General features: G+C 40.0%; 2 protein-coding genes across 2 annotated transcripts; one reads left to right on the top strand and one right to left on the bottom strand.

Annotated features, from left to right (window-relative positions):
* Positions 1-152: 152 nt before the first annotated feature.
* Positions 153-2,959, top strand: LOC107483959 (pyruvate kinase, cytosolic isozyme). Its single transcript, XM_016104573.3, has 3 exons — positions 153-573; positions 942-1,403; positions 1,797-2,959. The coding sequence occupies exons 1-3, from the start codon at positions 325-327 to the stop codon at positions 2,607-2,609; spliced, it is 1,524 nt and encodes a 507-aa protein (XP_015960059.1). The 5' UTR covers positions 153-324; the 3' UTR covers positions 2,610-2,959.
* A 295-nt stretch (positions 2,960-3,254) lies between these two features.
* Positions 3,255-8,342, bottom strand: LOC107483960 (uncharacterized). The gene is made up of 5 exons (XM_016104574.3): positions 7,847-8,342; positions 7,556-7,749; positions 6,914-7,238; positions 5,885-5,977; positions 3,255-3,876 (listed from the first exon to the last, which is right to left on the bottom strand). Exons 1-5 carry the CDS (start codon positions 7,952-7,954, stop codon positions 3,841-3,843), a joined length of 756 nt encoding a protein of 251 aa, XP_015960060.1. The 5' UTR covers positions 7,955-8,342; the 3' UTR covers positions 3,255-3,840.
* Between the last annotated feature and the right edge of the window lie 4,953 nt (positions 8,343-13,295).

Genomic DNA, 13,295 nt, shown 5'->3' with positions numbered 1-13,295 from the left:
ATAATAATAATAATAATAATAATAATAATAATAATAATATATTTTTGAAAAGTAATACTGAAATAGGGAGTGGGCAGTCCATTTAGGCAAAGTGACCAGTCACAGCTCACAAGGAGGTCTCTTTCTGCATTTTTATTCGTATTTAAATATTAAACACAACACAACACAATACAACATCTTCGTTTCTTTTGTTCGTTTCTTCGCTTCCCATCGTTGAAATATCAGAGGCAGAGGCAGAGAAGAAGCACAGAGAAGAAGAAACGACAACGCAACAACAATAACAACCACGTTCTCTATTTTCTGATTTGATCTCACCAAACAGACATGGCGATGAACAACGATAACGGAGAGGTTAGGGCGTTGGAGAAGAAGCCTAAGACCAAGATCGTCTGCACGCTGGGCCCCGCATCGAGGTCTGTTCCCATGGTCGAGAAGCTTCTTCGCGCCGGCATGAACGTCGCTCGCTTCAACTTCTCCCATGGATCCCATGAATACCATCAGGAAACCCTCGATAATCTTCATGCTGCCATGGAGAACACCGGTATTCTCTGCGCCGTCATGCTCGACACCAAGGTTCTTTTTTCTTTTTTTTTTTTTTCCCGAACGAATATATTCTTCTTCCGATTTTGCTTATTTGTTTATTCACTTTTGCTCCATAGCAGTGCTTTAGTTTAACGGTTGTTGATTCAATTTTTTCATGTACCCGCTATCAATTATGGAATATAGATAGATAGATAGATAGATAGATAGAAGTATGGAATATGGATGCATCAAAACTCGTTCATTTTGGCGTCTTAAGTGGTTTTTGCATTTTATGCTGTATAGGTTTAATCCAATTCCAGCTGTGTTGTTTTTAACTATATTTACTCAAAAGTGAGTATTCCAACATTATTGACTAGGTTCCTTATTGTAATTTGTTTTGTGTGTGTATTTGGGTACAGGGTCCTGAGATTAGAACTGGATTTCTCAAGGACGGGAAGCCTATCCAACTGAAACAGGGTAATGAGATAACTATTTCAACTGACTATAACATAAAGGGGGATGAGAAAATGATCTGTATGAGCTACAAGAAATTGGCGGTGGATATGAAACCCGGAATGGTCATACTCTGCGCCGATGGCACAATATCGTTCACTGTTTTGTCTTGCGATAGGGAAAAGGGTTTGGTCCGGTGCCGCTGCGAGAACTCTGCCATGCTTGGAGAGAGGAAGAATGTTAATCTTCCTGGGGTGATTGTGGATCTCCCGACTTTGACAGAGAAGGACAAAGAAGATATCCTGAAGTGGGGAATTCCCAACAAGATTGACATGATTGCGCTTTCTTTTGTCAGAAAAGGTTCTGATCTGGTAGAAGTTCGCAAGATTCTGGGACCGCACGCTAAGAACATCCTTCTCATGTCAAAGGTATGTTATATTGTCTTTTTTCGTTTTTCTCCTTCAACGGAGAAGATAAATGATTTTGAATCTGGTCAGTACGTTATTTAGGATGTTATTTGTTCTGAAACAGTTATGAACTCATGGTATCATATTCCTTTTAACCTTGTTTGTATGTTCTTTAAAACATCTGTTTGAAACTTAGTGATTTCCTGGAATATAGAGATGCCTGTTGCATCTATGGTTAATGTGTCATTTTGAATATTTGTTAAATAGAAATTGGGATGTTATTTAGATAATTATCTTTTAAGTGTCTCTGCTGGTGCTGTTGCTGTTGCTATTATTTGCTGTCACTATATATTTTCATGTTTTATTATGTGTTTGTGATGACTTCTTCTGTCTATTAATGAAAATGTGTTCTAGGTTGAAAACCAAGAAGGGGTTGCAAATTTTGATGAAATCCTTGCAAATTCTGATGCATTTATGGTTGCACGTGGTGACCTTGGAATGGAAATACCAATAGAGAAGATATTTCTTGCTCAGAAAGTGATGATCTACAAGTGTAACATCCAAGGAAAACCAGTTGTTACCGCAACCCAGATGTTGGAGTCAATGATCAAATCTCCCAGACCAACAAGGGCTGAAGCTACAGATGTTGCCAATGCAGTTCTTGATGGCACAGACTGTGTGATGCTTAGTGGTGAAACAGCTGCTGGAGCTTACCCAGAACTTGCTGTTCGAACGATGGCTAAGATATGCCTTGAAGCAGAGAGCACCCTTGACTATGGAGATGTATTTAAGAGGATCATGGAACACTCACCAGTGCCAATGAGCCCATTGGAGAGTCTGGCTTCATCTGCTGTTAGAACTGCTAACTCAGCTAGAGCAGCACTTATATTGGTCCTAACCAGAGGTGGAAGTACTGCAAAATTAGTGGCTAAATACAGGCCGGGGATGCCAATTCTTTCTGTAGTTGTCCCTGAGATCAAGACTGATACCTTCGACTGGTCATGCAGTGATGAGGCCCCAGCAAGGCATAGCCTGATATTCCGTGGGTTGGTTCCGATACTAAGTGCTGCTTCTGCCAGAGCTTCTCATGCAGAAACAACAGAAGAAGCCTTAGAGTTTGCCCTTCAGCACGCCAAGGCAAAGGGTCTCTGCAATGTTGGGGATTCTGTTGTGGCTCTACACCGTGTGGGCACTGCCTCGGTCATCAAAATTGTGACTGTTAAATGATCACTTATTTAAGGAAATTCTCTAGCTGCTTTTGGCTAAAATTTTTGGAATGGTGTGGGACAGATCTCATCATTCGTTCAAACTTATCTTTTTGGAAACCTACATTGGATGCAAAACTTCAGTTTTAACTTATAAACATCTTATTAGGGTGGGACCCGTATTCGGATATACCACTGTTTACTTGTTATTTGCCTAATTAGCTGTTTTTTTGTTAATCTTTTGTCATTGATAAGATGATATAGGGGGCTTTTGCCAAACCCTAACACTGGCGTAGTTTCGGATTCTCAACTTCCTACTACGAAGTTTGTTTTGATTGAGAAGTATATGGCTACATCGTTTTAGTTCTTGTATCAATTTGAAATCTGATAGTCGATTCCATATATATATATATATGGAATCGACAAAAAAATTGCTTACATATACTCCGTGTTGATTTTCTTACGTATTAATTTATAGTCGCTTTTTAGCAGCTTTCAATGAGCACATTGTTATACGGATACAAATTCTTTCAAAACCGATGGATAAGTTATGAACTTATGATTGGTGAAATTTATCCGAAGTCCGAAGAGCACCAGCTTGAGCAACAAGCGCTTGAGGACCTATAGCTTTTCATTTTTGACTGCCTCTATTGTACAGCAAGAAAGCTGGAGAAAGTGCACTAGCATATTTCCAATTTTCATTCAATATTGACACTAACTTTTTTTTGTCATAAAAATGAACACCAATCTTTTAAATTTTCAATAACCCCTATAACTATCTCCTCATGGTATAATTCCAAAAAATAAATGAAAAAGAATCTTGGTACTCACTTCACATCTATCAATTTTCAAGAGGCCACCTAATTAATTCTCTAAAGAAAAGGAAAGACGAACCCTGAAACGAAGTATTACATTCCAGGAAATTTCTCCCACACGAAGCACAATGAAATCGATCTAGATGCAGCATGCAAAGCAAGCACAGCGAGCCAAACTGCTTGCCCATACGTAATCTGTAGGCAAAGTGAAAATTCTTTTGACACATGAAACCAGAATAGCGTCAGCTCAGATTTGACAAAGATATTCAGGTACTGCTCCGAGGTAACAACTTCGGTTATTATTAGTGTCATAGATGTACCAGTCATGTGCTCCTCCTTTTCAGCATCATTTACAATGGGAGAGTTGTCAGTATAATGCAAGACCCCCACTCCCATACAGATATAGAAGTGAGAAAAATGCTTTTTAAAAGCTCTATATTAAACAAGTTCCATCTTGTTTGATGCATTCTCACCCTGCAAGGATCAAAGCGGATTATAAGTGACTAAGGACATAAATATGATATATATACAACCACTTCTATAGAATACATGTTGAAATACAAAATACACATTAAAAGCATGAAATAACACATGTATTTATATACAAATACGTGGGTAGCTGAATATAAATATATATAAGGTTCTAATATCAACTAGATAACTCTTATTTCCATGGTTTCGAAATGTGAATTGTGAAGCATTAGTAAATGAAGAGGCAAATTCAAGCATGACAAGATGCAGAGGAGAAGCAGAGGGAGACAAATGATCTAGGGATGACAAGATGCAAGATTATACTTAAGCAAGAAGCAAAACAAACTCATGTTTGTAACAAAAAAAATGTACACTTAAGCAATTCAACAAATAAGTATTAAAAAGGCCTGAATAAATGTTGATTTAACAGTTCAATATAAACTTGATCATTCCCTTTTATAATGTCAACAAATGATCTAGGGATCACTAGACTCCAAGAATAGTGCAAAAGCAGCTCTTTAGCAGCCAGGCTCAATAGAGTTGTTTTAGTTAAATGAAAATGTTCAGCAATTTAGCACACCAATCCAAATTCCAAGTAACAAAGACATGTGGACTCTCCATAAAAGCTTCATCCAAGATAAATCATGTACACAAACATTCTACATGGAGTTAATGAAAATGCAAATGTTTGATAGAAAATATGGTGAGAAAGTTAATGATAAAGACCCCAGATTTTGGAAATGTTTACTCTTATAGGAAGGTGAGGTCAATTGGGTCCCAGTTAGGCCCAGGAAGAGAATAGAGACAAAGTTGTTGGTTATGATGAGTAGGAGAGAGAAAGGGTGAATCCATGTGATTTATTAGTGGGTTAGACTAGTTAGATACGAATGCAAGGGGAGAGGATCATGCAGAACCTGAATGAGGAAGTTAGAAAGGTGAAGGGCTCCTCCATTTCTTTCATTGGATTTTCTGTTTTCTTCCGAACTTGTACTTAATACCATATCATACAAGATTTTGGGACGAGTTCCACACTGAAACTTCAGTCTTCAATTATATACATATGGTCATAAACTTTCTTGTTATTTTTATTTCTCTTTATAACAGTTTTTATTTCCGGTTATTTTAATTTCCAGTTTTTATTTCACTTTATATATATATGGAATCATAAGTGCTTTACATAGCCTTCTTATCAGTTATCACGAGAAGATATATGCTTAATCAAATTCAGCAGACCAAAGAAAATGTTCCAATAGATAGAAGTTCTATAATATATGTCACACAGAACATGGTTGGGAAAAAATCCATAACAGAAAGTATAAGTAGTTCCACATTTTATGTATAGCAAGCTATTTTATATGCACAATAAGACTCGAATGAAAGGTATTCTTTTTTCAAAAACTTTCCAAACACAAGTAGTATCCAAGATTCCAAGTAAGACCCTATTCTTATATAATCACATTAATGTTATCAAAAGTGACTAAATCAAGTCTCTATAATAATCAATATGAAAATTATTTACAGACGAATGAAAATCAGTAAATAACTAGAGCAGACTACAATACTTATCATTCAGGGCCTCTTTGGATAACATTGCTTAAAACTTCTTTTAAGAAAAAAAAGTTACAAGTTAAGAATCACATTTTAAATTTTTGACTCTTTTGGCCATAAAGCTAATTAATTCTCCAAAAGTCCTTTATAATGTTTTATGGAAAATATCCAACTTCCCAGAAGTCACTTTTAAAACACCCAATACAAAACAACGACCTTTGTTAATGTGCTTCTACAAACAGAATTACTTATTCATTAGTTATTATTCCTCTAAGGTTTCTTTCATATGAAAACTTAAATTTGCCGCACTAAATAACAAATATTTAGCAAACTGTTGTGTATCTAGTTCATTGCAAATATGAGATCAGCATGAAAGAGGTTTTGGACAAAGGGATACAGATTCACGATGCTGCAAAAAGATTAATAGAGTACAGAAAAGGCCATACAACAATCAAATACTTACATCCCCCGCCTGCAAAGATCTGTCCATAAGTGACTTTTGGGCAACTTCGGAGACAGAAGACGATTCATTTTGGGTGCTGTCATGATTGCACAGCTGCAAACACAAACCAATTGAAAATGAAACAGATAAAACCTGATGAGGTTTATACAACAGAGAATTGAACAGAAAAAAGATTATCATAAATGCAATATTAATCAAAGTCTCCCCTATAATTAATATTCATCTAAAGAAAGAGGTAAAATATCACTCTTCCACAATGCAAAAAATGAAAATGCAAGTGGGAATGCAATTAATGTACTGAGGGCCACTACTTGCCACTGTCTTACAATAGGGAAGTGAGAACAGAATTCAGAAAATGAAATCTGAATTTAATCTCTTGGATAGGTATTGATATTATTTTTAGTCAAAGTTAATTCATTGGATTAATGAAATTCGCATATCATGTATTCTTGGGAAAAATGATCTCAGTGCTTAGTAGCATTAAGACAGACAAGAAACTTTCTTGATAGGTTTTTAAAGGAAATACAAAATGAGGTAGAATGCTAAGTAAAGGACACTGCTGCTAACCTCATGTACCATAAAACTTAATTAACTTCCTCAGTAGAAAATATATATAAATCAAACACGTTCTTAAATTACCAAAGATCTCACTCTAAACATAAAATATCTGCTGCGTTAGACAACTGGACAAGTCAGACTATGAATAATTTTGTGCAAGCGATTGATTATTTCTTTTTACCATAAGAAAAAGATTTTCTTCAAAGTAAAATCCACAATGCCTCATGTGCACCAGTTCCCAGATAAGTTTGTAGCTTATTGAGAATTGGATTGTGTGCCAAGAATCAATCCAACAGCAAAAGTTCCACAAGTTTACAGTGTACATAAATTATCTATGGAGTTAGTATCAGAGTAGATAAAATTGCAAAGCAAACTATCTAACCCAGAGAATTCAGATTAATTGGAAACTAAATGTATTTATCTAACCAAATATGAACAAGCATTTGACGTTCAGTGCAGAATTTAGCCTACCTCAAATGAAAATTTGTTCTCTTGACCATCTTCAAACAGGGATGAGTAATACGCTGGATCATAGATTGAGCCTCCAAGTATCTCATTGGCACCAGAGTGCTGCCTAGCTACTGGAGGGGTCACGGGAACAGGACTCAAGAAACTATTCCTCAAGTCCGAATCTGCTGTCCGAGAAGCTGTGTCCACATAGGAAGCTCCCAACCTATAAATCTGAATCCACAGAAACGAGGAAGACAACCTCACCACAAAACCAACCATTTGCATAGCAAGCGTAAGCTTCACCGAGAATATAAAAAATGATGTATAATCATCCTCGGAAATATTCCTGCAGGCACAAACAGTGTCTTTCATCAGACGCAAACAAAAACCAAAGTCACAATCCCTCGCACAAATATCTATTAATTGTACCATGAAGAAAATACAATGTAAGGCAATTGAATAAACTAAAAAAAATTCTTAGATAGTTCAATCTCTATAGCATGCTTATTTCCTTTTTATCTATCTAGTAACTGAGTCCCTCAGCTAGAAATGAATCAATACTCAAGCACCGTAGCATAAGGTTCTAAAATTCAACCAATTTGGACAAGCGTGTTGTACAAATTAGAAATCAAACAAAAACCTAAGAACTGCCGGAAAACGCACCAAATTTCGTGGCTGAAGAGGATGAACCAAGCAATATCGAGCAACACGGAGCAGAAGAGAAGGAAGGCATAGGTACGGCCAAGTCCCTGACTGCTACTCTCAATGGCAACCAAAGCAAACAACGCGATTGCCAGATTTACAAGCAACACACCATTGTACGACGCTCCCAGCGATCCAATTATCGCGCACCCAATCTACCATTCCAATTATACACATTCAATCAATGAATTAACTAATCAATCAATTTAAACCTATGCATTTATTGAATTCATGAAAAAAAGAGCGCGGAACCTGAATGTAAAGGAGGAGAACAGCGAGTGACTGGAGGCTATCGTAATCGCGTAACCATGGCTGTATTCGATCTCTCAAACTGGAACAGAAGTAACCGCAACGCGTCATATGTTTTTGCGCACATGCATATACACGCTTTCTCGAAGAAACTGGAATCTCAATCGACGAGTGCGGAAAGAAGATGTTGATGAACGGGAAGCAAATGCATAACGAGTTTGTCGTGTGTGTGTGAGAGTCGTGTTCGCACTCTATTTCTTTTTATTTTTTTATTGGTTTATTTTTTGTTTTTTGTGTGTAGTGAGTGATGTCAATGGTGACAGGTGAAGACGAATTGCCGTATTTGGAGGAAATGGAATTCACAGAGGCGGAGCGGACAACTAAGCGTAACGAGAGTTTGATGTTGAGAGTGGCAGCAATGGCAGCCTTGGATTCGTATATTTCCCTTTCTTCCCCCCCTCACCTCACCTGTGAGTCTGTAACCAACTTTTTCTCTCTCGCCTCACTCCCATAATTATTCAATTTTCACCTTGTTTCTGTAGTTGTGGTGTTGTACACAAAGAAAATAAATGATTGTTTAATTTGTTTTTCTACAATTTTTTTTTTCTTTTAGTTTTTTTTAATAGTTATTAAAGTGATCATTATTTTCTTTCTTTTTTAAAAATAGATAACGAAAAAGTATATGGAACCAACTCCAAATCAGCAAAAAAATGGAACAACTTAATTAATTATAAATATAGTAATTAGTTTTATTTATTTATGATTTAAAATATTGGTCATTAAATGTTTCACCACATTTAAATTAGGAGGAGATACGTTCAGTATCATTGCAACGTAAATAACCAAAACTGATTCAATTAGCTTCCGTCTCTTCACCCTCTTTCTCTCTCCAAATGCCTAAAGCATGATAAATCAGAAAACAGATTTAGAACCATCTAATTTACAAAGAAAAGAAATATCCTAATGCCTAATATAAGCACTATCTATGTAGAGGTTTTGAATTCATCTAGAGGCATTTGGCTGATTTTTTGTTGGAACCATCTTGGTTCCTGTTCGTTACCTGACGATCTCGGGTACTTGAGAGGTCGTGTGTTGATGGGTGAGAGTGGTCGAGACCCTGAGTCGACCAGAAACTGAAGGAGATGCGGATGGCAAGATGGGGACGCCGGAGTTGATGTGATAAGGGGGGTGGCCACCTGCAAGGACACTCCGACGGACAAGTTAGTGTCCGTACGAAATGGTAGCCGAATTAGGTAAGAATATGACGTACCTCGAGGGGAGAGCTGACCTCTCCCCTTATATATTGTGCTGGGCGGGCCCATGGATGACCTAGCCCACTAGCCAAGGAGCTTGTGAGCTGTCCCATCCTACGTGGGAGGGGCAGGTCATTTCGGACTTCGGGTCGAGAATTCGGGTGCTGCCCCGATAGTACCGACCCAAATGGTGATATGGGCCGCATGGGGGTAAGTCGGGCATGCCCCCGGGTCGGGTGTTAGGAGCCGACCTGGGGTGTCCTTCCTGTTGCGGAGGATGGTTTGGGCCTGGGTCAAGGGCGGTGCCCAGACCTGTCGGCTGGCGGGGCTGGACTCGATGGTCCGTAACAGTGCCCCCAACGCGCCAGCTTTGAGTTTTGGTGCTCGGGGCTGGGCGTGTTTGTCCTACTCGCCGAGATGGGACATGTTCTTCTCAAGAGCTCGTTGGTGGCGTTTCGTGTTTCTCACGCGTGGTCATCTCGTTCCTCGATGCTGCCTTCTTGGCTTCCGCGCCGAGTATTAAATCCCCATCATTTCATTGATTTGAAATTTTGAGTGAAATGACGAATATGCCCCTGCCTTTTGGCGCTCTTCCTCGGCGGTTATGCTTTTTCCCCTTTTTTGCTATGTAACCCCCTCATAACTCCATTTTCCTTCTTCTACTCCTACTTGCTCTCTCGCGCTGCTGTTGTTTCAGCTTCCCTCTCATGCTGTCTCGATTCTCTTCCTGCTTCTAGTGCCCCTTCTCTCTCTTGGATTCTTCGTTCCTGCTCGACATTTTGTGGATTCTACATTTCTGGTTCATTGTTTTTGTTGTTTCCCCCTTTTGGTTACTTCTTCCCCTTGGTTTTTGCATGTTCTTCTTTGTGCATTTTTCCTATGCATGCTTGTGTTTTGTCTGTTCTTGCTTTCTTTTTTTCTTTGGAGGGGACGCCGGTGGGTTTTCCTGGGGTTTATTTTAGGTTCTGGGTTAGTGCTGGGTTAACGTAGGGGGTGATTTGAGGAGTTGTTAGTTTTGTTTTTGCTGCTTTAAGGGTTCCCGACTTCCCATTTTTGACTGAGTGGTGCCCCCGCTGTAGGTATGGCCAACTGCCTTGTTCTCCCGAACCAGGCTCAGTGACCGCTAGCCGACTTTGTTGATCACTACGCTTGGGTGTCTTCCGATGTGAGGGACACCCCTTCTAACGTCACAAAAGAGGGCCTCCAGGACAAGCACCAGGCAGGGCTCTTGTGTGGGGGTGGTCCCGAGGAAGCCTTTTACCAAGTTTATGTCCCTCCTGATCAGGAGCGTGTCTGCCAGAAGAACCTGGCAGCTCCACGTGTTGTTGGCTGGCTGTGGCTTTATGAACCATGTTCACATCCTTGGGGGTTTGTTTACCCTTTCCCCTTTTGTCATGGGTTTGTTGAATCGTTGTGATGTTGCTCCGTCACAACTTCATCCGAACAGCTGGGCTGCCATTCGATGCTTCGAGATGGTTTGTGAATATTTGGAGCTTCCGACATCAGTGAACGTCTTTCTCTACCTTTTCCTTCTTACAAACCCTTCTCGTCAGGGGAAAGCGAAGAAGGGGTATATGTCCTTCAGGGCCCAGCTAGGTCGTAGGATCTTTGGCCTTTTTGAGGACTCCTTCCATGGCTTTAAATCTACCTTCTTCAAGGTCAGGTCCATTGAAGGCCACCAACCCTTCTGGCTTACTACCGAGGGGGAGAGGCGGATCCCGACTTACTAGAGTTTCGGGGTGGGATCTGATTATTTGATAAAAATTTCTTATGATTGGTTGAGCCCGGAGGATCGTAACATTGCTAACATTTTGTTGGCAATTTTTGGTGAGAGAAATCTCAACCCTCGTATGGTTATGGGGGACCGGGAGGCCGGTCGGTCGTATGTTGGTGAGTCTTTCACTTTTTGCATTTTTAGCACTTTGCTCTTCTATTACTTATATCTTTATCTTTTTGCTTGTAGTTTTCATGGCTGGTGGGAAGAAGACCCTGGCTGACCTGATGAACCTCATCCAAGGGGAAGATTAGGGTGGTGACGATTCCTCGGTGACTCCTTCGACAAGTCAGGACCAGGGGGATGTCGGGGAAGGCAGCGGTCGGGTTGATGGTGCCGACCAAGGTCAGCCGGAGAAGGTTGAGGTCCCTCCGGCTAACACCTCGGGGAAACCGAGTGTGGAGGCGGAAGCTTCTTTTGACGAGGAGGACTTGGGGTTTGGCGATGACTTGAAGGTCGTCAGCAACCCCAAGAGGAGGAAACGTGATTCCGAGAAGGCGCTCTCGGTTATGGGGAAGAACTTCAATGCTGGGGTTTTATTGAATCCCGGTTGCTCCTTGGCACCGACGAGTTTTTCTGTGATGCCAATCTTTCTGGACAGGTGAGGTGGATCTATCGCAGCCTTCTTCGAGCAGCAACAATTGCCAAGAAAGTGGAGCCTGTTTTGGAAAATTATCATGCTATGGAGGTGAAGCTTCGGAACTCCCATAAAGACTTGACAGATTCGATATCTCGGGAGGAATCTCTGAAGACAAAGTTGTTTGATCAGGAGAAAAAGGCTAAGGAGGATGCCAAGGCGATCAACATGCTGGTGGATCGGGACCTTGCCTTGATGAAAGATTTGAATGCCGCTCATGGTGAAGCTGCTGTAGCTAAGAAAAAGGTTGAGGAATTAGAGGAAAAATTGAAGTTGGCAGAGAGCTCGGTCGAAGCTACTCGTCAGGAGATGGCTGTCTTGAAGAAGAAGAATAAGGAGCTTGCCAAGGGGGCCTGGGAAGCCGTGAAGTTGACTGAGGAAGGGATTAAGCTTCAGGTCACTGTGCTGGCTCCCGACCTCGATCTTTCTCAAGTGGGTGCTCTTAAGACAGTCAAGGACGGGAAAATTGTTGACATCCTTAAGCCTTGAAATGGACTCTTCTTTTTGGCTTTTTATTTTCCTTGCCTTGTTTCTGTAACTTTGCTTTTGCTTTTGGGCCTCTTTGAGGCGTCTTTAATTGTAATGAACACTTTGCTGCTTTATTTTATTTATGCCGTTTTTACGATAAGTGTTTACTTGCTCGGGCCGTCGTGGTTTTGCTTATTTTATTGCTTTGCTTATCCGGGTTGTCGTGGCCTTTTGGTTTACTGTTTTGATGGTATTTACCATTTTAGTTGCTTTTCGCTTTTTGAGTTGCTTTTATCTTTGGGTCCCTTTTGGTTCCCGGGGTGATCAGTCCTGGGTTTCCGTTAGGTCGACCGTTCGTAGTTTTTACCATTTCATCGTGCTTGGCATAAATCTTGTAAAAGAAATTATTATATGCATATGTATGTAAAATTTTAAAGTAAAGGAGTGATGTAATACATAATTTAAGAAAAACGGGAACGAAAAGGAATAAAAAAGATTAAAGTGGTGCGTGGTCGTCAAGCCGTTAGGTCGCTTCGACCTATGAGTAGAATCTTCTGAGATTTGCCATGTTCCATGTCCTCGGCACCTCGTTTTCTTCCAATTTTTCTAACTTATATGCACCTTTGCCGAGGACTTCTCTTACTCTATAAGGTCCTTTGATGAGCGGATATTTTATACGCTTTTTGGGGGTAATTTCATGTAGATTTTAGTATGTTTTAGTTAGTTTTTAGTAGATTTTTATTAGTTTTTAAGCAAAAATCATATTTCTGAACTTTACTATGAGTTTGTGTGTTTTTCTGTGATTTCAGGTATTTTCTAGCTGAAATTGAGGGAGCTGAGCAAAAATCTGATTCAGGCTGAAAAAGGACTGCTGATGCTGTTGGATTCTGACCTCTCTGCACTTGGAATGGATTTTTTGGAGCTACAGAAGTCAAATTGGCGCGCTCTTAATTGGGTTGGAAAGTAGACATCCAGGGCTTTCCAGCAATATATAATAGACCATACTTTGCGCGAAAATAGACGACGTAAACTGGCGTTCAACGCCAGTTCCATGCTGCAGTCTGGCGTCCAGCGCCAGAAACAGGTAACAAGTTGGAGTTTGACGCCAAAAACACGTTACAACCTGGCGTTCAACTCCAGAAACAGCCCAGGCACGTGAGAAGCTTAAGTCTCAGCCCCAGCACACACCAAGTGGGCCCCAGAAGTAGATTTCTGCACCAATTATCTTAGTTTACTCATTTTCTGTAAACTTAGGTTACTAGTTTAGTATTTAAACAACTTTTAGAGACTTATTTTGTATCTCATGACATTTTTAGATCT

Source organism: Arachis duranensis, chromosome 4 (genome assembly GCF_000817695.3).
Source record: "Arachis duranensis cultivar V14167 chromosome 4, aradu.V14167.gnm2.J7QH, whole genome shotgun sequence".
In the NCBI taxonomy this organism is placed as follows: Eukaryota; Viridiplantae; Streptophyta; class Magnoliopsida; order Fabales; family Fabaceae; genus Arachis; species Arachis duranensis.
The sequence above is the reverse complement of the archived record's forward strand: the minus strand, read 5'-3'. Positions and strand labels throughout refer to the sequence as shown.